This window comes from Artemia sp. Qi Xiang Cuo, chromosome 1 (genome assembly GCF_049724085.1).
Source record: "Artemia sp. Qi Xiang Cuo chromosome 1, ASM4972408v1, whole genome shotgun sequence".
In the NCBI taxonomy this organism is placed as follows: Eukaryota; Metazoa; Arthropoda; class Branchiopoda; order Anostraca; family Artemiidae; genus Artemia; species Artemia sp. Qi Xiang Cuo.
The window spans coordinates 50,970,802-50,995,859 of record NC_142794.1 but is presented as its reverse complement, the minus strand read 5'-3'; the positions used below and the strand labels follow the sequence as shown (position 1 = coordinate 50,995,859).

Genomic DNA, 25,058 nt, shown 5'->3' with positions numbered 1-25,058 from the left:
CACTAATTGCTCCTTTTTAAATGGTAACTATTTTTGTGGAAAATATTTTCCAGCCGTAAGTTATTTCAGGATAATCGGTTTTTTTATAAGAATATGGAAAGTATGTCCACTAATTGCTCGTTTTTAAATGGTAACTATTTTTGTGGAAAATATTTTCCAGCCGTAAGTTATTTCAGGATAATCGGTTTTTTTATAAGAATATGGAAAGTATGTCCACTAATTGCTCCTTTTTAAATGGTAACTATTTTTGTGGAAAATATTTTCCAGCCGTAAGTTATTTCAGGATAATCGGTTTTTTTATAAGAATATGGAAAGTGTGTCCATTAATTGCTCCTTTTTAAATGGTAACTATTTTTGTGGAAAATATTTTCCAGCCGTAAGTTATTTCAGGATAATCGGTTTTTTTATAAGAATATGGAAAGTATGTCCACTAATTGCTCCTTTTTAAATGGTAACTATTTTTGTGGAAAATATTTTCCAGCCGTAAGTTATTTCAGGATAATCGGTTTTTTTTATAAGAATATGGAAAGTATGTCCACTAATTGCTCCTTTTTAAATGGTAACTATTTTTGTGGAAAATATTTTCCAGCCGTAAGTTATTTCAGGATAATCGGTTTTTTTATAAGAATATGGAAAGTGTGTCCATTAATTGCTCCTTTTTAAATGGTAACTATTTTTGTGGAAAATATTTTCCAGCCGTAAGTTATTTCAGGATAATCGGTTTTTTTATAAGAATATGGAAAGTATGTCCACTAATTGCTCCTTTTTAAATGGTAGCTATTTTTGTGGAAAATGTTTTCCAGCCGTTAGTTATTTCAGGATGGTAATCTTTCGGATAACTTAAACCAATCTTACAACTTAAAAAAAGAAATAATTTTTTATTTACAAAAAGTAGCTGGTAAATTACTACTGCCTAAAATTCGAAAGTAGCAAGATTCTTCTTGCTATTTCCAAGATTGGGGAGGGGGTCCATTGTTGCTTTGTTTTAGCCAGAGAGATGGAGGCAATACCGGTCAATGGTAGGTGGTGAAAGTAGGGTAAAGGTAGACTGCTTTGGGATGAAAAGGCATCAAAATTCTTAGATGCCAGTCCAAGCGGAAGAACAAATCAGGAAGAGTTACATATGCCAGTCAACGCCAAACACATCACGTGCGTGATTGAGATTTTATTTCGAAGTCGTATTCTTGCAGACTATCAGGCGAACACTTTGCAGACAATCGGTAGTTAATTCTATTGAACTAAGCGTCGATTATCCGGTTACACCACTGCTTAATTAAGATTGCTTGATTTAGTATGCACGTCTCTGAAGAAGAGAAAGAGATATTCTAAAAAGATGTGATTTTTTCAGAGAATTTTGTGAAGATAAAAATAAATTTGAAGAAATCAAGCGGAATTGTGCATTTCCATAATTGTCCGTAAAAATGTATTTATGAAGAATGAATATTGTGGTCATCACGTGTAGAACTCTTGTGTGAAAAGTTTGGTTAAAATATATTTATGCTTCTCCCTGTGAGCACGGGAATTGAGATTTGAATTATTGTATTCGATGCTTAATAAATCTTTTTTCATGTAAGTTAGCCAATGTTTTTTTGTCTTTTTTTACGATTACTGTTTTAAGGCTAAATTTTGACTATTTAAGACTGTTTTAAATGCTACTATACTTTGTCTAAAACTCAAAAAGTATCTTATAATACTTGAAGCTGGATTATCACTTCTGAAAGGCCTGACTCAGGTCTCGTAGTTGGCACTATCAGTTTTCTGCCGTTGGAAGGGTTTCAGCGGATGCGCTGAACTTGAGGTTTCAGCGCATCTGATTGCTGCAGTGACCTGTTTCAAGGCTATGAACGCTCTCTGTGTGGCATATTGTATAGTTTTGGGTCCTAGTGCCTTTCTTGGTCACTTAAAGACTAAGTAATACCGACACGGAAAAAACCTACTTTCGTGAAATTCTGAATGAACAAAGCTTAATCGGAGTTTGTTTTCGTGTTTTTCATATTGTTCATGCTCTCAAATTTCCCTATGCCAAATTTAAATGTATTTTAAATCCAGTGACATACTTCGTAGACCAGATAATAAAAGAATAAATTATTCTTCTCGTAAAAAAAAAAATACATTAATAGGCCCTTCAACCTTGGAAGGCTTAGGCTACAGCCATACACGTATGCAAAGCTTATTGTACAAGTAGGGGAGAGGGAGGTATCCGAAAAAGTTAAGTTTTGTCTCTTCTGAAGTGAAATACGTACCATGTGGTAATGTTGGATTTTTCGTTTATACCAAAGCAAATCGAAAGCCCAAACACGATATATAAAAATAATCAGTTCAGCAAAAATCTTCATAAACACATTTCTTATCTTTGTGTATGCTTTGAGGAAAGGGAGCTTCCTTTAATAAGCAAAAACAAAATTATAAAAGATCCAATTTACATTCACATGTCGAATACTAAACGTCACTGTTGCGACTGAACTTTCGTAATAAATAGTAATAAATTAAAACAAGCCACCAAAAATAAGTATTGTCTTGAATGCACAAAGTTATAACTACTGCGTCAAATCCTCTGGTTGATAAATGAACATTTGGACACATGTGCCACCAACTGTGAAATCAGACTAAACTGTCGACAAAAAGGACACAATCAGCCGTTGCTTTTCTCCTGATCTCCCTTGGTGGGCTTCTGACTACGAAAATGGTTTTCAGAAAAATAATAAGATAAGTCCTTTTTTTACACAATGGCGATGTATTTTGTCATCTTGCTGGCCTGAAATAATAAGTGCAGAAACAAAGGAAGGTTTCTAATAGTAAATATTACTTTTCGACCGCCTTTGGATTTAAATTACAAATAAGAAGAATCCAAGACAACACTTCTATGATTTTAAAATAATAAAATAAGGAAACTTTTTTGGGTAACAATAGCGAAAGAATAGACAGATATTATGGACCAATGTTTACGGTTCCTTAACCCTAGCGCAAAAGAATTAGAAAGGGAAAGAAGAAAAAGAAATGACTCATACCAACAATGTAAAAGTAAAGAAAAAACAAAGATGAAAAACTGGCCGATTAAATACAAGGTTTAAAACCGTTCATTAAAAGGAAACAAAAACCCAGAAAATGTGTCCGGAAATGATTGAAGTGTACGAGACATGTTTTGTTTCTTAACACTATTCCGAGGGCCATGTTCTAGTACACTAAGGCAGCTAGATTTATCTATTTTCAGAGTGATCTGTTTCTCTAAAGCACATGGTAACTGTTCGATTCGGTGTCTATCTCTTGCTCTGTGTTTGCGAAAATTGTTTCTTTTAAGAATTCTTCCTTTGTTGAATTCCATTAAAAGTTAAAATTGTCTTTTTTCAGATCTTTGGGGGGTGTGATGGAGCCCTATAGCTCGGGATCTTCAATGTTTGCATCGGGATCTTCTATGCCAGGACCAGTTCCTCCTCCATCGTCTGGACTTGGACCAAGAGGGGGTGGACTTACCTCTATGGCAAGACCTACTGACTCGGTTAAAATCAACAACGTAAGTAAACATGCTTTCCTTTTTGTGCATATTTATTTTCAGAGGATGTCTTAGTGAATTACGGAACACGTCTGAAGTATTCGTATCATTCTTCTTTTATTTAATATTGTCCTGGTAGAGGTCATTATATGTGAAACCATGTTGAATCGGAAATTGAATGGCACTGCTCTTTTGTTGTTTTTTTTATAGTTTTTGCTTCTGACTAGGAATGGATGTCCACAATTATCCCCCCCCCCCAAGAAAAAAAAATCCATTTGGAGGTAGTGAGAGTTAATTTTTCTAAAAAAGAACAAAACGCTAGAAAACGTAAGATTTTCGCATTGAGTGTTTTGCGAACATTGTGTTTTGTTTTTGAGATCTATTCATGTCTAGATTTATCTTAAAATATTCATAGTTCAGTGAAGCGCTACGAAGGATTGCAAAAGGACCTATATAAAAGAAATTTGTGTTGAAGTTTTTTTTTTTAATTAGAAATTTTGTTTAGGTCTTAGCTGTGTATAGTAGATTCTATTTTGGGAGTACAATCGAGGAAAAGAAAATGCATTACATTATATTTTATTTCAGATTTTTAAAAATGTATTTTTTAAAATAATCATTTGTGTATAAGTTTGGAAAAAAAAGACCACTGCTGAGTTAATTTGTTTTGTCCATTTGGTTGTCTGTTGTTTCCCGTTGTCCCAACTTGGACGTGTAATTCACTATAAAAATAATTGTGTTTAATTGTGGTTATGTCCAGGGATCCACGCTAAATCGTTCAATCGGGATACTGAAAAAATTGGTTCATGAAGATAAATTTTTAGGGTCACTAGCTTTTCGTGAACAAACGCCCTACGTTTAAAATGCCCAAAAATGATATTTTGTTTATTTACTTTCTTGAGCAAAAAGACGTTACGAAAGAGTTCAGGTCATATTTTGACTTTGATATAACTGGGAAAAGTTTGAGAACTGTATTAAGACGATCTGTTTGTCTCAAAAGATGTGACGGTCAACTAGGTTTTAAAACCCTTACGCGAAAAAGCGGATTTGCTAAAAACTTGCTGAAATTACTAGTAGAAGCTATGGTGGTATTTTTCTACGACTCATGAACACATACAAAACGTGGAATTATACCTTGGATGCTTGAGATTTTCAGATTCTACATCTTCTAGATTTCCTGAAAATATTTCAGGAAAAGCCAATCTAGAAATATCAATTTTAAAATTTTATGGGGGGTTTTCCATGTGTTTCGAAATTGGTCTAATTTTCTCAAATGTCATATATGTGAAAGTTCAAGCAAGTCCTGGTGCAATCCTTCTCGCTGATTGATGGAGAGAGGGATTACAGGATCTTGTCACTTGTGCATCTACCAGAAAGGGTGACAGATTGCGCCCAAACTTGATGAATATTTAAATATACTGTCCTTGTTGTGCTTTTAGGGTTGGACACCATTTGACCTCCTTTTGGTCGAGGGATGTCATTAGGACATCTTTTTGAAGGTACGGTTAGATGTCCATTAAAATAAATAGGAAATAAATCCGTATCTCTTAGTTTTGTTTTTTAAAGCCAGGTCAAATTTCAGAGTAAAAAGTGTGGGGTTGAGGAGGGGGGGGGGGCCCAAGTCACGTATGGAATAATTTCTGTTTGTATAAGGTTTAATGTTGCTCCTTACTTTCAATTGCAAAAACTGTTGTTTTTTTATATTTAATTCCTGATTGTTAGTCAAATCATGTCCAACCGAATGCAAGATATTATGTGGGATACCGGACCCATAAACCCCCGATTTCTTACTGTTAAATTGTGTATATCAATCATTATAAATTGATTAGTATTGGGTCGTTCTTTCATTTTTTATGCTTAAGAATTAAAATTTTGATTACAATCCTTAACTAAATTTGAATCTTTAAGTCAAAATTTCCTATGGACACTAGTTTGTTGAATAAGTTGTTATTTTTCCACTACATAATTTTGGGGAGATAGGGAGGATGTTATTGTTCATAGGAATGGAAATCCTGCGTTGTTTTGATCTTATACTTGGCTGAAGCCATCGCAAATTTTAAAATAGGTTAGGTTCTCTAATATTTTACTACACTTTACACATATGTTTGAATGCATTGAAAAAATTATATGTAAATAGGAAAAGAGAAATATTACCATTTAAAGTCGCTGAAAACAAAACTGGTAGCAGTTTTCAACCCTTCCTCCCACAAGAAATTTCCTGACGAGGCTCAGGATTCCCCGCCTCGCCTTTTCCACCTCTGTTCCGGTATGCATGTGAATATAATATTTTATACTGCGTAGAAGAAGATTGTCGCAATGAAGGGAAACTTGCCCCTCCCAGTTATAAAGGCGTAGACAAAATATATTCCCAAGATGGATTAGATATTACGTCCCCAAAACTTATTCTATCTTTATCCGAAAGCTCATTGAGATTAAGGATATTTGGGCGGCAAAATGTACTCTTTGTGACACCTGCCCTCTCCAGCCTAAAAACAACCTACTGTCCCTCCTTCACAATATACATCACAATGCGCAAATTACACATCACTATATTCAATTTTCTGAAATATGAAATTGCAAAATAATTTAGTTGAATGAACCTTTAGAATAAATGCCATAAACATTTTGGCGGCAATGAGAAGGGAAACATTGCCCTGCTATACCCTTGTTCAGGCTGAGTCTAAATGAAGGGAAATGAGATTAACTCCTAGCCCCCCCCCCCACCCGTATCCTTTTTATATTTATTTGAAGGCTCATGGATAGTTAGGCAATCTGTGCAGTAGGCAATCCGCTCTTTTAGGCATCTGTCGCTCTCCCCCGCCTACACAATGACCCATCACCCCTGCTTCATAATAGCTGTTGCGTGATTATACATAACTTAACGTAATATAATAGAAAATCAAGTGAATAAACTTTCAAACATTAAGGTAAATGCCCATATTAACCATTCATCTTTCATAGACTGTGTGGCTTTTCAGGAACGAATGCGCCACCCTGCTGTATTTCTTCCTTTGCAACTGGAAAGATCAATATATATATATATATATATATATATATATATATATATATATATATATATATATATATATATATATAGTTTTTGATATTTTAAATCGATTGGCTCTCTCAGAATTTGTGTTTGTAAGCAACTCTGTCGTCCTTGGGGCAAATCGTTGTTTGGTACTACAAAACGGCAGAAAACGCAACTTTCTCGTGGCACAAACTTTTCGGTCACCTTATAAAGGGTAGTAAAGCCTGGAATTTTTTTTCAGTCTTGTTTGCTTTTGTTGGGCAACATTAAACTTGATTAAATTTATTTATTTGGAATCAGCTTAGAGAGTCAATCCTTTCATGTATCAATTGTTATAAAAATTCCCTTTTAGAGTTTCCGTTGCTATGAGCCCGAGCTGCTCCTTACTTACAGTTTGTTACCACGACTTTTTTGTATTTTTTCCAAAGTAAGGTACTAGTTTGTAGCTAGATGGACCATCTAGGGGTATCATCCCTGCACAGACCGGTGGACAGGTATAGAAAAAGCTCCAAAGCTTCCAGTAGCAGAATTCCAAAAGCTGTCAATTCTGTTAACAAATTTCACTAGGTTATGAAAAATGCCAAGTAGCATCGCTACTTTGCTACCCCACTTTTTCCACGGCGGCCAGTGGGTATGTCAAAATGAACACTATTTCTTTTTTTTTCCTTATTTAAAAACAAGATAGTTGACCTCTATGCAACATAGTAATTTTGAATCACAATGAACATGTCCTTTCAGATGATCTATCTTTTTTATGACTTGGCTAATATCAGATCCAACTTTGCTTTAGCTATAAATATTCTTTTTCATAGCTTTCAAGTCATGTAACTTGGCAGATGCTTCGAGAAAAGTTTTCAGAGATTGGAGAAGTCAGGTTTGCGGAACTTACTGGAAGAGGTGAAGGTATTGTCCGTTTTGCCTCAGAAAGAGAAGCTCAAAGAGCGATTGGTAAGATTCTCAATTATTTGTTTTGGAATTAGTCACGCAGATATAAAACACGTTCCTGGGACAAAATTTGTGCCGTATCCTTTAAACTAATATTGACACAGGAGTCACATGTAACTTCATATAAAATTTCTAAATAAATGCATTGTACGAATGAAACCTTCAGAGGTGGATCTGTTACCAATTCTGGCACTGGCGGTTCTAGGCCTAGGCAGGTGGACAGCTGCGCTCCCCCCAATTTTTCTTACGTTTGACATTAAATTTCTTTTATTTTATGCTGCTGCACTCTTACTAAGATAACTGGTCCCTCCATATTTTGAGGACTGTTGCTGTAACTGCTACTGTATACTGGGTTCTGGGGAGATGTTTTATGCACTCGTGTCTTCCCATTCCCTAAAGGTAAGATGTGGAATAGGCAAAGTAATTTGATACAGCCAAGGATTGATAGAATAATTCTAGCAAAGAGCATGTAAAGAGAGAGAAGACGTTTTAAGGCGAAAAAGTTAGAAATTACATAAGAATTTCAGCGAAAAGGCTTTAAACTTTGTTGAAGAGAGATATAGGAAATTTCTAAATGATACAACTTTTGCCAATAAGGGGGAAGTAAAGAAGCCATTAAGCCAAATATGAATTAATAAGATATTAGATGGCGGTTGTTGATAAAGTTTCTGAAGTAGATAGTCCAGTCCTGGTTAAAGATAAAAACCCGGCGTCAATCAGCTATAGTATTTTAGGGATAGATGAGCAGAACATTTTAATATTTTGCGAAATAGTGATAAGTATTTGCAGGATATAAAAGAACTGAAGTAAGATATATTATGCTATGATGAATTGAATATGATACTAAAATAATTGAGAAATTAAAAGGCTTTGGTTACTGATAGTATGATAGAGAAGTTTTTTGTTTTTTTTTTAATTTTGGTCATTACGAGGTTGTGAGGAAGATATTGAGAATTATGAATGCAATCTTTGATAAAGGAAAATTCTTCTGATTTTAAGAACGCTATAATTATATTCCGATATATGAAAAGTGATGAGTATAAACGGGGTTTTTAGAGAGGTTGTAGTTTGATTTTCCTTGCCTACAAATTGCATGGCCTGATGGCATCCATTAGATCAGAGATCAGCAACTTATGGCTTCTTGGTCCACGTGTGGCCAATTTACTCATTTTGAGTGGCCCGCTTCAGCTCCAAAATAAGTATAATGTAGAAACAAATTATAAAACACTAACACAAATATTTTGACAATAAAAAAAGGTAATCGATCATTACTTTAGCTCGATGACAAAGTTGCGGTAATGATTAGTAAATATTACCAGGTAAAACGGACAAAATATGATCGTAAAACCGAAATAAATATTCCCCGGATTTTACGAAAACAGTTGACAGACTCATAAAAACTCGTTGGAAAAATTTGAAAAATGATGTTTCATCGCAAGAAACCACAAGCCGTTGGATCGCCAGAATAATCGAACTGTAAGTAAGGAGCGACCTGGCTCAATGGTAACCGAAACTAGTTATTGATAGAAAACGGGTTATTGATACCAATAGATATATCAAAAGAATCAAATTTTAATGCTGATTTCAAATATATAACTTTCATCAAGTTTAGTGCTAACCATCAAAAGTTACGCTCCTGAGAAAATTTGGCTGATTTTCGAAAAAAGGCAGAAAGACCCCCTAAAATTTATAGAAACTTAATGAAAATCAAACCATAATATTCAGCGTATCAGAGAACCCTACTTTAGAGGTTTCAAGCTCCTATCTACAAAAATGTGGAATTTTACATTTTTTGCCAGAAGAAAGATCACGGATGCGTGTTTATTTGTTTTTTTGTTTGTTTTTTTTTTTTTTTCCCCAGGGGTGATCGTATCGACCCAGTGGTCCTAGAATATCGTGGGAGGGCTCATTGGAACGGAAATTAAAAGTTCTAGTGCCCTTTTTAAGTGACCAAAAAAAATGGAGGGCAACTAGGCCCCCTCCCACGCTTTTTTTTCCCAAAGTCACCCGATCAAAATTTTGAGATAGCCATTTTGTTCAGCATGGTCGAAAATATGATAAATATGTCTTTTAGGATGACTTAATCCTCCGAAGTTCCCAGAGGGAGGGCTAAAAGTTATGAACTTTACCCAATGTTAACATATAGTTTTGGCTATTGGGAAATATACAGAAGTTTTCAGGAGGTTTTTTTTCTGGTAGTGGGAGGGACGGGTGGTTCGGGGGCTATGTTGGAGGATCTGTTCATGAAGGAAGTTTTCATGGGGGAAGGGAAATTGCCATGAAGGGGGCACCGGACTTGCCAGCATTATTTATTGGTTATTGGGAAGTATACAACCATTTTCAGGAAGGATTTTTTCTGGAGGGGGGGCTAGAGGAGGGGGTTACTCTGGAGAATATGTCCGTGGAGGATGTTTCTTTGGGGTAAGGGACATGTCTATGAAGGGGGCGCCGGATTTCCAAGCATTATTTAAGAAACGATCAGAAATTAAATTAAAAAAAACAAGTTTTTTCAACTGAAATGTAAGAAGGAATATTAGAACTTAAAACCAACAGAAATTATAACGTATGTGTGGGGGTTCTCCCCCATCTAAATAACACGCACTTTAATCTACAGTTTTTTTTTAGTGATTTAAAAAGAGCTATCTATTATAATTAAAAGGCAGTTGTGATTAAGGGGTTTGTGAATCAAAATTTTTTTTAACTTTTAACGTAAAGAGCGTGGTATTGACTAAGGGGAGAACCCCTTCATATAAGTAATAACATATACGTAATAAAAAAAACAATAAAAAAACAAGCGATACGGCTCAATAGTAATCGAAACTTTTAAAAACGAAATTTTGATGTCAATAAATGTATCAAAAGAATGTGTTTATAATGCTGATCCTAAATATATAAATTTTATTAAGTTTAGTATTACTCATCAAAGGCTACGAGCCTGAGAAAATTTACTCGATTTTTTAAAGAAGAGGGAAACATCCCCTACAAGTGAAAGAATTGTAATGAAAATCAAACCGTTAGATTCAGCGTATCAGAAAACCTTATTACATAGGTTTCAAGATCATATCTGCAAAAATCTGCAACTTTGTATTTTTTGCCAGAAGAAAAATATACGAATATATAATTTATTTACGTAATTTAATTTTTAAATACATCCATTTAGAAAAAGAAAATTAAAATTTTTATGAAAATAAAAGCTGCATTAACTAAAAAACGATCAGAAATTAAATAAAAAAAACAACTTTTTAACTGAAATTAAGGAGCGACGTTAAAACTTAAAACGAACAAATATTATTCCGTTGATGAAAGGGGCTGTCCCCTCCTCAACGCCTCGCTCTTTAGGCTATAGTTTGACTCTGTCTCACAACTTTATTTTTTAAAACAATAAAAAACTTTAGCGTAAAGAGCGAGGCGTTGAGGAGGGGACAGCCCCTTTCATATACGGAATAATTTCTGTTCGTTTTAAGTTTTAATGTCGCTCCTTACTTTCAGTTTAAAAAACTTGTTTTTTTTATTTAATTTTTCTAAGGATCGATTGTGAGAAAATGAAACCTTAATAAAAAACGCTGAAACATGTCCTACTTCTATAATAGTGGGGGAGGAGAAAGGGGCTCGGCCAACTTATATAGAAAATGAGACGCGGGAAACTGATTTTTATGTAATTTTAGAAAACAACAAACTTCAAAACACTTATATCAAATATGAGGCGCCGACAAGTAGATACCAAGATGAGGCACTGAGTGTGTCAGAAAAACGGAAGCAAATTTATCGTGCGCGCGTTCCCGCGGAAAGTTAGAGTAATTCTGGTCCAATATGAAAAACTAAATGTGGAAATTCAATTCTCATTTGGTGACGAATTATTTATTTCTTCTATAAAAATAAAGAAAACTAAGAGAGAGAAAAGAAATATAAAACGAGACAACAAAAAAGAAATGCAGTCGAAAATGGCGGACACTGGAATTCCAGTTCACATGAAGTGATGATTTATTTTGCGTGAATGAAAGATTTGAGAAAAGAAGAAAGGAAAAAATAACTGCAAAAAAGAAATGTGCTTTATAAATTCAATCTGTAAAATTTTGGGAGAATTACAAAACTATGGCAAGAAAAAAGAGCTTAGGGAGATCAAAAGGTAGAATCGAATGGATTACAACAGGTTTTGGAAAAGTTACGAGGTATTGAATTTTGGGTTAGATTGGAAAGGCTTGGGAAGGAATCTAGGATTGGTCCTATCGGCTCTAAGGGATATTTGGTCTCTTTTGAGGGTTAGGAGCCCCTCCGGGAGGTCATGAATGATGACTGGTTCCCTTAACGCACAACTGGTGGGCCAAATGTGATCCCTTTACTGATGTTATGCCTTTCCAAACTTGGGTCTCAGGGAGATACTCTTTCCCATTACCAGTCACTTCGTATTTTATCCAAACCTTCACCCGGTAAAACTATTCGCTGTTCCTACCTTGCATTGGAATCAACAATTAATTCCTCGAAACCTTATTCTTTGAACTCCGTATCCAAGTTTCATCTTCAGTTGGCATCGACGTGCATTCTTCAGTTGATTATTCCATTGGATGGGACCCCTAAAAAAACTGATTCATTATTCGCTCAGATTTCTTACCTGATTTCTCTATACCCCAATTGTTTTCGTAGACCTTTGTATTTTCGACCATGGGTAAATTTAGGTTATGCCAAGGGGCAATTCGTGTTTTAATTGAGATGTGGATTTTTTTTTATTGTTGGAGGTTAAAAGGCTAGTTTAACCATTCGCTCTTGACGTCTGGCATCGTCTTATTTGCCAGAATCCTGATTCTTCGCTTTTTCTGAAATGTAAATTTTATGAGAACAAGAATTTTTTTTTAATTGTACTGCAAACCCCTAATTAAGGTTGACCCAACATATATGATTATCCCTTTTGGATGTTTCATTCATGCCAGTGGGTTCGGGGATTTGAGTTAACTCTGGGAAGGTTAGAGAATTCCTTTGTTAGATTGACATGATTATTTTCTGCTAATCAAGTGGACATCCATTCTTCAGAATCTCAAACCTCATGCTAATGCCCATACAATCCAGACCCTTGTTGCTCTGCAGTAGAGACATGTTGGAGAGTGAAAGATCCTGAGCCAAGCTGTGGAATCAGCAGCACAGACACTGGTCAGAGATGGCAGACAGAAATTGAGATTGTGAACTTGACTTTTATGTTTCGTGTTGTTAAAGGTTGACCCTCTGGTGCCGAAATTTTTGTTCCGGAATTTCGAAAAGGTGCCTGAAACTTCTCAAAAATGGCCCCAGACCGAAAAGTACCCCAATGGAATCGCCATGTTCGATAAACCTTCATTAGAGATTTATAGTGACTGTAGTTGTGAAGGTTATTGGAAGCAAAGCCAAAAAAAAGCAAAAAGGCCAACAAGGGATTTTGAAATGTTGCGGTCTTGTGATAATTTTCAGGTCATTAACCAAAGAAGCTACTTATGTATTTTTCCTATTTTTGTACCCTTATAGTTGAAAATCAAGAAAAGAAAGAAACCTTTGAAGATCCGTTTGAAAAGCCAAAGAGTTCGGACAGGGTCGTGCCCATGATTTTTTTCGGGGGGGGGGGGTACAAAAAACGCATAATTTTTTTTTTTTTCATGATTTTTTTACAAGTCGGACAAACATTTCGGGAGGGGGGGGGTCAAACCCTCTAAGCCTCTCCCCTCTGGATCGGCCTTAGGGTCCAATCATGTTGATATTGCCCGTTGCCTTCCAGAGGATGATGGCATTACTGGCCATCCTGGTTTCAGATTTATGAGAAATTGTTTTGAATATCAAGTATGATGTTGATTGTGTCATTTATGTGATAAACAGCAGTTGGACCAGGTCCCAGGTTCGGTCTCAGGACGATCCCTAAAGGTCCATTTTTCCGCCAAAAATGTCCCTAATATCCCCCTTTTTAGATTCCTAAAACCTTCGGCAGTCCTGACATACCGCCATTCAAGACCAAGTAGGGGAAATTTATTTACAGTTAAAGCGGTAGCCTATATCAATTTTAAGTTCTGTGTTTCTGTTTGATCTTTTCTGTTCATTATTTTCCTTTATTGTGGAAGAAAAAATTATTCTCGAAAACTTTCGAATAGGCTAATCATTATGCAAGCTTATTATCCACTACGTAAGTTATCTGCCTCGAAGATACAGTCTTTTTCCTTAAAAAAGGTCTTTTCGTGAAATATAAGTTGTCTTCTTTTCTTTAGTATACTTAAAATGTCTGAAGGCTAAGATCTAATTTAATATTTGTAAATTTCTTATTGTCATCAAAATTTAATTCGTTACTGTTTTATTTAAGGGATTTTAACAACGTTGATAGCCAAAAATAATCGTCAGGATTCAAGCTCGCAGAAGTAGAGCTTAATAAGCTGTGTTATTTTGACTGATTAAATGCCACTTCTGCTTCTAAATATTTACAAACATTTATCTAAAAGCTACAGCCTCATAATTTCCAGATTTGAGTCTGTAGCACCAAGTTCAGAAGGATTTATGTTGGCTCATCTAAAATCTAAGAAAAATGGTATTGGGGATAAAACGTTATTCCATGCTGTTAAAGTTGGCAACTGTAGTTTATTGACTCTATTATCCCGAATCGTTATTCTATAAACGCTATTGACAAATTTTCATGTACTTCAGGTACAGAAAGAACAACAACCTCATATATTAGAATTAGATTCCTCACCCCCTTTCCCTCTTTTTTCTTTAAATGTCAATTCCATATCAAAGTACTTTTATTTTCAGATATAATGGATCGAGCCCGTTACGAAGGAAGAATAATTGATGTCACCTTTTACTAGGTAATTTAATTTTTTCTAATTATTTGCTTTTCTCCCCTTTTCAGATATTGCGACTTTGTCTGTATATCAGTTGCTCTCTTATTTATGCGTTTGTATTATTCATTGTATGTTCATGTTTCCGCTGTCATATATGGCTTCTTTGGTCCTAATATGTGAGTGACCCAATCAAGGCTGGAATTAATGCCCCAGTTCGTTTTTTTGATTCAGTCGTCTTTCAGGTGGCTTACCCAAGGGAGGGAAGTTGACTCAACTCTTTGTTTGATGACTATATTCTCGGAACGATCGTATATTGTTGAAATCTTTTTTGATTCAATTGCGAATCATTATGTTCCACTGAATCTTAGAGTCTTTAGTTTTGGCTTCACTTTTACTTGAGATTTTGCAATGTCCTTTTTTTTCTTTTTAGCCAATGTTCTTGGTTGCATCTGTGAATGGTAACATTTCTTGCCCTGGGCTTCGGTAACCTGTCAATCTAGAATTTTATAATGAGCTGAGTTTTCTTGGCTGTTGAATAAACAAGTTTGAATTTAAAATTGAAGTTTGAAATAAGGGTTTGGGATACTCATCTGGCACGTAAGGGTTCTGACGATTAGAACATTAGACGATTACTGAAAAGATGAGAAGCTAAACCCGTAAATAGCTCATCTTTCTGAATTCATCTGATAAATTTTGAAGTAAGTTTTCAATAAAGAAACAAAGCCATGTTTGATTTGTGTCGTACTGTTGTGTCACTTCCATCTTTTTAAACGCTGTATAACAGTATGATTTCTATAATCTGTTTTGTCGTCTTCATTCAGGAAGTTTTTTTTATTTCCATGTAAAGTTTTTTTCACCTTCCCTTGAATCCGAAATTGTTAGGGATACCTCTGCAAAATAATATTTTGATATAACTATATCCTGAGATAACTTTTTTTTTTGTCAGTGCCAATTGGTTTTGCATTTCCTTGAAATTGTTCAGAATAAATTTGTGTGGTTTACAATATTTTTGAAGCGTTTCCTCTTAACATGCATAGATTTTTTACAATTTCACCGGGGTATGTTGTTTTACATCTTCATGAGTTTTGGAGGAATTTATGGTTTCCAAAAGTGATTATCTTTAGAGGCGCTCTTCATTTCACCTTTTTATTCTCCAGAAGTTGGCTGATTTAGAATACTCTTAATGGGCGTGTTCTTGTTGGCATAATGATAAATCGCATTTAAAAAAAAAATTACTAATATTATTATAGAGCCTTCTTATTATGATTTTGTCGCTACTAAATATGCTAGCATGGACTACAACGTCTCACTTTACGGCAAGTGGGTTTGCAGTATTTTTATGAACCTCAAACTTTGGGGCCTCTTATTGATTCTATTTTAAAAACTCTAGAAATATGAACTTCTTAAAGAAAAATTTCTTTGGCGCAAGTCTAGTAGGACAAATAAATTTGCAAATTATTTGCCATTTGAGTTTTTCCTTTGACATCTGGGCGCATTAATTATGAATTAAAATGAAGCCTTTGCTTTTGTACAGTTGTTCAAATGTTTAAAAAAATACTGTTGACTGGTTGTTGTCAGTACTGTGATTTTTTTTTTTTTTGAGAAACCAAATTCATAAACATTCTCATGATTTCTTATTGAGCAAGCCATATCAAGGAAGTATACTTGTATATTATGTTTTTTTGAGCTTTTTGTTTGAGTTCTGGGTGTTTTGGTAAATTTAGTAATTCCAAACCTCTGATGGTACACAGTTTTTATGCTGGTTAAGTTAATTCTTGTTTGTTGCTCGCCGGTTATTGTCACTTCTGCTCAAAAAAATTAACAAACTTGGTGTTAGAAGGGTGTCAAAAGATTAGCTGAAAGCATTGAAAAATGCAAAGCTTTTGTTAATATTGATCGGACTATATACAAATGTCTCTCTGTGTATTGCTTTTAATTTATCCTTGTCAATAACTCTCTTGTTGTTGTAATCAAGTTCTCAATCTTCATGGAAAAATTTGTTCTTAATTGGTTGCGAATTTTTGTTCATATTGGAAGGGCTTAGAGTTCGTTTTTTCAGTAATCCAATGTCAATTGTGTCTTCCCTAAAATTTCCAAGTATTAAAAGAAATCTATTTACACCAGTTCTTCTTGCTTGTTTTTGATATTTATTTATTTAAAGTGAATTGTCCTTGGTATTGGATGCTCTCATCGCTCAAGCAGTGCGAGAGAGCTTATAAAACGCTCAGAGGAGGCTTTTCCAGGTAAAGTATCTAAGAAGAGCGAAGTTTCAGAAGTATAAATATGATCTTCTGCCCATATCTCAATTTGTAACCTGAGATCTTTAGACATAGGACTGTCGATAAATCATTGGGACAAAAGATTCGAAGTCGTTTCGTTTGCACATAAGACGCTTAGGGAGCTGGTGGAGTGATCCAAAGTACGCGTTATCCGTGTAATTGATTTTTTTTTATCATGGCTTATCTACAGTTAGTGTAGGGACAGCTTTGATGTTATTTCTCTTAGTGATTTTACTAGGACCTGCTGAATTTTATTGTTCGATTCGTTGCTGGTTTTGCAGAATGAATAATTTTTAGTTTTGTTTTGTTTACAGATAAGACTCCTTGATGGTGACAGTATGATCGTGTTTTCTACATTGTATTCGACTTGATATTGTGTTGATTTCACCTTCTTGGACATTTGTTTAAGTCATGAGCTATCAAGCTGTGTAGCCTCTTTGATTACCATTTTTCTCAGTTTTTGTATGTATCTTCTCCTATAAATTTGTACTATGTAGAATCCTGCACTTTGTCTTTTGTCTACGGAAATTTTAGTTGAAGTAATCAACTAATTCGTCATTTTGGTTAACGGTCATGCATTTGCTTGTTTTGGCATAGGTCCAAACAGAGCATGAGTAACTTTTAGCTCTAAGTCTCATGGAATATTGTATGTATTTGTTTTTGTGGGCTCCGTCTCTCAACGATTGCATGATTTGTCTTGGGTAAATCTCGTTCACAAGGCAAAGAGCGTATAACATCATTCATAAGTTCAAAATACACACTTTTTTTCTATGTCGGTTTATAGTATCCAGTCTAAAATTTATATGTTAGGAAAAGTGAAACTGCAAAATAGGTTTAAAATCAAATATGCTGTATGTAAATATTTAACTTTCTTACCTTGAAATATCAAAAGTACAAGTTCTGAAAAACTTAAATGCTTTCAAGATCTTTAAATACTCTTAAAACATGCAAGCTCTTAAGAACTTAGTTGTTTTGTAGGAACTTCTCTGGAGAGGATTTGGGGTTTTCTGACAAAAATGTTGGTACTCTAGAAATGAGACAGTGGAAGTCAAGTGGATTCATGTTTCTTGATACTTGTGTTTGCCAAAGAAACTTAGAAATTACTATGGCGATAGTTTTTTCTATACTTATTAAAAAAGGAGATATTGTTTACATCTAAGATTTGTATTTACAAAGGTGTTGCCCTGTGTCGAAGCTAACTTGGATGCGCTGAATCTGGAAAAGATTTATTTACTTTCCTAATTTAGCGCAACTTTAGATGGTAAGCCCTGAGGGTGGCAATTTCTCTTTCTTTTTTATAAGTTAGGATGTTGGTATTTTTCCTTTCATTTTGGTTCGGAATAAAAAATATGATTGATTCCAAATATTTAAGTTTTATTTTGTTTAAAATATTCAAGAAAAATTAGTGTAATTGGTTCACTGTCTGGACCAATAAACTAAGCCTAAACAGTATAAAAAATCTGGGTCGCCCGTTTGCTTATGAGTCCAGGCGACTTGTTGGTGATGTGTCAATCCTAAAACTCAGTGCGTAACCTGATGTTCTAACCGACTTTCCCACTTGGCTAAGTTTAGAGGGTATTTAAAATCTAAGCCACCCGTTTGCCTGCAAGTCTAGTGAACATTGTCGGTCATGTGTCAACCCTGAATCCTGGTTGACCGCCTCTGATTCTCACGTGAACTTTTCAAGTAGACAAAGCGACTACAATATGAAAATTTAAAGCTGCCCATTCGCCCTGTGAGTTCAGGCGACTTGTTGGTCATAATTTTTTAATCTAAAATCTACGTCAACAACCCACAGCTTACCAGATAGCTTTTCCAATAGGCAAAACTCAGAGCGTTTGAAAAAAATCTTAAGTCGCCCGCTTGCCTACAAGCCCATTGGACACGGTCAGTCATGAGTCAACCTAAGAATCTTGGTTGCCCCGCTGTGATCCCGCTGGGGTATCCCAATAGTCAAGACTCACTGTTTGAAAATATCTCAGTTCCCCGTTTTGCCTGCAAGTCCAGTGGACATTGTCATGAGTCACCCCTACTGCAAGTCCAGTGGGCTTTCCCAGTAGGTAAAACTCATTGATAATTCAAAAATCAAGGGACTGAAAATGAATTTGCATAAAAAAGAATCATGAAGAATTCCATTTTTTCAAAGATATATTAACTTTAAATTTTTCCAGGTAGTAATTTTAGTTATACAAAACTATATATTCAGAATAAGAAGAAAACAAATATTTAATTGTGTAGAATTGCATGATTTTTTTTTCATCAAAGTTTTGATTTATAGTACATTCAGGAATACTTTCTATTATACCTTCGGAATCCAAACTTGACATATTTTCTTTCAAACAGTTGGTGGTAACGAACTGTAAGTAAGGAGTGACCCGGCTCAATAGTAACCGAAACTGTAATAAAAGGAATTTTCATACCAATAGATACATCAAAAGAATCAAATTTTTATGCTGATTTCAAATATATAAATTTCATCAAGTTTACTCTTACGCATCAAAAGTTACGCGCCTGAGAAAATTTATATTATTTCCGAAAAAAGAGGGAAACATCCCCTAAAAGTCATAGAACCTTAATGAAAATCGAATCATCAGATTCAGCGTATAGAGAACCCTACTGTAGAGGTATGAAGCTCCTATCTGCAAAAATGTGGAATTTCGTATTTTTTGCCAGAAGAAAGATCACGGACCCGTCTTTATTTGTTTTTTTTTTCCAGAGGGACCGTATCGACCCATTGGTATTAGAATATTGCGGGAGGGCTTTAAGTAAGCAAAAAATATGGAGGGCAACTAGTCACCCTATAAAAATTTTGAGATAGCCATTTGGTTCATCATGGTCGAAAAATATAATAACTATGTGTTTGAGGATGACTTAATTCCCCACGGTCCCCGGGGGAAGGGCTGCAAGTTGTTAACTTTGCCCAATTTTTGCATTATATTGGTTATTGGGATGCATACAGACGTTTTCTGGGGGAATTTAAGTTTTCAACTGAAAAAATTTTCAACGTCACAACTTAAAACGAACAGAAACTATTACGTATATGATTGGGCCCCTTAGTAAATACCTCGCTCTTTACGCCGAAGTTTTTTTTAGTACTTTCATAAGAACTAATTATTCCAATAAACAGCCTTTGAGATTGAATGTTTCTTTTTAAAGAATTGGAAAAAAAATTTGAACTTTATAGCAATCAAGAAAGTAGTGACTAGGGGGCGAACCCCCCTGATTTACGTAATAAAAATATACGAATATTAAAGTTCGTTACGTAAGTTACTTATATTTACTACTAATAAAAACGCTCCTAAATAAAATTAAACAACTTTCGAGAAAGCCATTTAGCCAAAAAAAAAGTAAAATTAATATGCAAATTTCGTTTTAATATTTCATGTACGGTGAGCCAAAGTAAAAACCTGCATTAATTTAAAAACGTTCAGAAATGAAATAAAAAAAAAACAAGTTTTTTTTTTAACTGAAAGCAAGGAACGACTTAAAACGAACAGAAATTATTCCGTATATGAAAGAGGCTGTCCCCTCCTCAACGCCTCACTCTTGACTCTTTATCACAACTCTATTTTCTAAAACAATAAAAAAAATTGAGCCCAGTGAGCGAGGCGTTGAGGAGGGGAAAGCACCTTTCATATACGGAATAATTTCTGTTCGTTTTAAGTTTTAATGTCACTGCTTATTTTAAAAGCCTTTTTTTTTAAGTCAATTCATTTTAGGACCCAAAGAAATAATTACAACTTAAAGCCATGTATATATACATATATTTAGGAAATCGGAACTTGATGCGTAGCTGGTTGAAGTCCCAGCTGTTTTTCTTCTTTCTTTTTGGCTTGCAATGTCGAAACTCAAAAAGGTTTTTTTAATACTACTACTACTACTAACAACTCACCGCAGTACCAAGCCGCCTAAGTCCCACACAGCTGCGCACGCTCGTCCTCCATGCTAATCTTTTGAAAATCTCCCTCTTTACACCTTTCTGGGAAGCTCCCATTCCCCTGAAATCTTTCGACATCCTTCCGCCCTAACCAAGGACAATCTGCTTTCCGTTTAGCCCGTAGACGGTTAGCCGAAAAGGACTATCTTTGGCAACCTGTCATTCTTCATCCGCAGAGCGTGCCCTAGCCATCTTAACCTTTCTCTCATTATAACACTAAAAAGCAGGATTGAACCACACTTTTTCGGAGCGCCCATGCTTCAGAATCATATTTGACCTCTGTCATCACATTAGCTTCCAATATTCTAGTCTTGGTTCACAGACTTATTTTTCCTAGTCTTCCTAACTTTTTTTCAACTGTGTAAAACCACTTCTGGCGGTTTTACTTTTCTGGTGGTTTTAATTGTACTTTGACACCTTCACTGCACCCACCGTCTTTACTAATAATACTACCAAGGTAAGTGAAGTTGTCTACTTGATCAATCTTTTCGTTTCCCATGTCACATTTTGATTTTCAATTACTCCTAGCCTTAACGACTTGTGTTGTCTTCTTAACATTAATTTTCAAACCTATTCTATCACCCTGAACTCGCAAAACTTCTGAAAGTTCATTCATCTTGCTTACAATTTCATCTAGGATGCTTAAATCATTAGTATAATCTAAATCCACGACAGTTTTACTTCCCGATTTGATTCCGTGCTCTCACATTGCCTTTCCTGTGCTCTTTAAGACCTATTCCACCAAAATGATCTATATAAATGAGGATAGAACACAGCCTTGCTTAACTCCTGATTTAATACGAAACCAGCTACTAGCCTCATTTCTTATCTTAACTGAAACAATGTTATTCTCATACATAGCCCTAGTCGTTTTAATGTATTTGTCTGGTAAACCTTGCAAAGGCAAGACCTTCGCTAAAGCTCGTGTGTGGGCTGAATTAAATGCTTGCTCATGATCTATAATACTTAAGACTAAAGTTGTTTGAGTATTCAGGTACTTTTCAATTATTAACCCAAGAGTGATAATATTGTCGAAACATCGGCTACCCTTCCTAAAACCACACTGTTCTTTTCTTAAAATTTTGTTTACAGGATCGCTATCATCATACTAAGTAATTTACTACCTACAGACACCGGTCTAAAGCCTCTTTAATTACCAAAGTCACTTTGATAACCTTTGTGATACAGGGGCTTAATTAAGGTTTTCCTAAAATCGCTAGGTACTTCCCCTTTTTGAAAAATCATTTTCATAATTTTCAGTAACTCATTTCTAGCCTCATATCCACCATATTTAAGAAACTCATTTACGACACTATATCAGCACTTGCAGCTTCACTAACTTTTTTTTTTTTTTTTTTTTTTTTTTATCCTTTTGGTACTGTCTCTAATTCTTCATAACAAAATATCCAAAACATTCCTTCATATCCAAGATGTCACAAGCTTTTTATTTTCTTCTATATCTATTCCTGTAACTACACCGCTTTAGCACATTCTCAAAATGTTCTGCCCATCTCTCTTTAACTCTTTTCTTATCATTAATTGTTGCCCGTTCCTATCTTTAAGTGAGACAATTCCAGATTGACTACTCCCTCTCTATTGACATGCCAGTACAATATTTGGTTATTATGCCGCCAAGCTGCTTCTTCCAGGTTCCCGGTGATTTTATCCATGGCCTCCACTTAAGACCTTAGTTCATATTTTAATACTTTCCCAACTTTCTTTACATTCCTCTTTCTTTTACATTATGTACTACTAAGATAATTCTTGTACACGCCCCTATTCTTCTCTATTAAACATGAAGTATTTTCACTATTATTCCTAATTTTCCTAAATTTTTTCCTTAAAACGCCATCAGCAACTTAACAAATCATTTTCTTAAAATTATTCCATCCATATTCTAAATTGTCAAATTTCAAACTCTTTAGTTTAGTATTCAACTGTTCCTGGAAAGTTTATCTGAAATGTCCATCCCAGAGTCTACCAACGTCATAGATTCGCGGAATGTAGGCACCCTTTCCGAAATTTCAATTAACCCTAGACACAACTATTTGGTAACATCAACAACAGCACTCTGATTTACTCAAGTATCCTGTATTGATCCTTTCAGTCTTCGTTTTACAATAACTTAATCAATAAGGTTAATTTTCTTACCATCATGTGAATACCATGTTTACATTACATAAACACGTTTCACAACTTATGAGCCATTTCATGAACAAATACTGTATTGGTTAATACTAGATTGTTACACGTACAAAACTAGCAGTCTGTAGCCACTACTGCTTTTTATTCCTACTCCAAATTTATATAGGCCAGGATATCATCCATACCAATTTCTACTGACCTGGGGGTTAAAATCTCCTAATAAAAACACCATATTTCTACCTGTGACCCTGTTTGTTTGTTCTTGCAACTCTACGTAAAATTTACCTGAGTCAATACTATCTCGGTCAGTCTGTTCCACAGGGGCATATACTTCTATGACTGATACTCTGCACGTTATAGTCATAAAATGAGTGATTAGCATTCTATTGTTAATATCTCACCAACCTAAACAGGACTTAGCCGCTTCCTTATTCATCATGATCCCTACTCCCTGTCTATGTACCCCCTCCTTCCTGTCTCAATAAATAAATTCTAAATCACCTTATTTCATGTTTTCTACCCCTGGGCTATGAGTATTTGAAACTCGGTAGTAAGTCCCAGTTCAACGTCAGTCAAAATGTTGATACGATAAGTGTTTTCAACGTCGTAACCTTCCAAGTTGCAATTTTCATACTCTTTAAATCATTGAAATTACCTTGGCCTCAGGAAAAGCAATGGTCCCAGAACCAATTCAGATTGGGGACCGAACACACCTCGAGTCCACACAGAAGGCTTAAGCCTGCTTAAAACTGGACAATAAGAAGTCCCTGGGATCTCCGGTCGAATGGAGACTTTGTTCAAAACTGGACCGATCTTGGTCACAACATGATTTTCAGCACTTGGCGATGCTCTTCTATCAACAAGAGTGGAAATCCTGAACAGATGGTCTAAAGCTACTATTTGTGACTCGTTAAAATTACACTGAAGCCTACAAATATTATGCTTCTGAGGGGAGGCAACATATAGTAGATAAATTAGGTAGGAACAGGTTTGTCAGCCCGAAAATGCCCTCCAAGACAGGCCAAGTCTAGCAGAAATATCCGTGCAAATGCAGTGTTGTTTACTAGGCTTTAATCTCCTCGAGGCAGCCCTCTGCAGAGACTGTTGCCCATAGATCTGGATTTTACGCCCTGCCGCAGCTGTCCACATATAAAGTATCCTCCCACGATGGCGTTCTGCGTCACCATGCAATTTAACCCATTGCCTGGAGAAGGTTTTTAACTCACGAAACGTGTCCACAGTCTGGTTGGTCCTACTGAGTGTACATTCGAGGTGACTCCTTCCTCCTCTGCCTGTATTATGCCCTCCGGTCGAGGGTGCCCCGGTTTCTATTGTGGACCCCCTTGGTCCGCGACCTTTATTGAGATAAATAATTTCTGAGACCACACTGGCTAATCGCGAAGAAGAGAACATAGCTCAGCATATGTATGACAACCAAAATCATTTTATAATTAATTAAAAAAAACTTTCCACAACATAAGTTTTTCAAAGAAAAGTAAAGAACTCCATTAAACAAAAAAGAGTAAAAATAAAATGAAATCTACCAAGCGCGAAACTACCACAAATCAGCATCCATAAATAAATGAAACCCAAAACGAACAGAAATTACAATAAATAACCGAGTCAAACTCAAAACGAGCAGAAATTAACATAAGTTTGGCTCAAAACCCCTATGCCTTCCCAAGGCCAGGACATAATTTACACTTTACTGAAAAAAAAATACAAATGAATTTGCATTGTCAGTAATATGTCAGTTGTACATATACTGATATTTAGTAATCAAAATGTTAATATTATTTGATTTATTAAAGTTATAAAAGTAAAAACATTTATATTTTTTTCAGTATATTTTAACATAAGTTGGGCTCACAACCCCTATGCCTTCCCAAGGCCAGAACATAATTTGCACTTCACTGAAAAAAATACAGGTGAATGTGCATTGTCAGTTTAATATACATATACTGATATTTAGTAAGCAAAATGTTAATATTATTTGATTTATTAAATTTATAAAAGTAAAAACATTTATATTTTTTTGAAACAGGCCGTCAAAAATATTTAACAGCCAAGACGCAATTAGCTGGAAGATACACCTGGTTCTTCTTCCAGACCGCAGTCCTCCCCACCGCTAGCCTCATCCCTCTCGACACAACGCCTCTACGCCAGTGCTTAATAAATTATCTGTTATCTGGTCCTTCGGTCAACCGTAGTTCACCCCTTTACCAGCCTCATCCCACTCGACGCAACGCCTCTACGTCAATGCCTAACAAATTATCAGATATCTGCTCCTTTGGTCAACCGTAGTTCGCCCCTTTACCAGCCTCATCTCTCGACACTGCACCCCTCTACGTCGGTGCCTTATGATAAAATCCTCATTTTTCGCGACACTGCGCCTATCTACGTTAGTACCCAAGGCCGTATCCAGGGGGGTTTGGGGATTTGACCCCCC

The 25,058-nt window shown here is 35.4% G+C and overlaps 1 protein-coding gene across 3 annotated transcripts in view; it reads left to right on the top strand.

Moving 5' to 3' along the window:
• rump (heterogeneous nuclear ribonucleoprotein rumpelstiltskin) overlaps positions 1-25,058 on the top strand; it is an 83,660-nt gene that overhangs the window by 48,874 nt on the left and 9,728 nt on the right. For 2 of the 3 annotated variants that reach the window (XM_089108232.1, XM_089108216.1), the window contains 4 exons: positions 3,349-3,511; positions 7,331-7,466; positions 14,217-14,272; positions 16,842-17,026. In XM_089108232.1, the coding sequence (XP_088964358.1) occupies positions 3,349-3,511; positions 7,331-7,466; positions 14,217-14,272 (355 nt within the window). In that variant the 3' untranslated portion in view covers positions 16,842-17,026. Of the gene's footprint in view, positions 1-3,348; positions 3,512-7,330; positions 7,467-14,216; positions 14,273-16,841; positions 17,027-25,058 lie in introns of those variants that run through there. The other variant, XM_089108224.1, reaches the window with a different exon arrangement.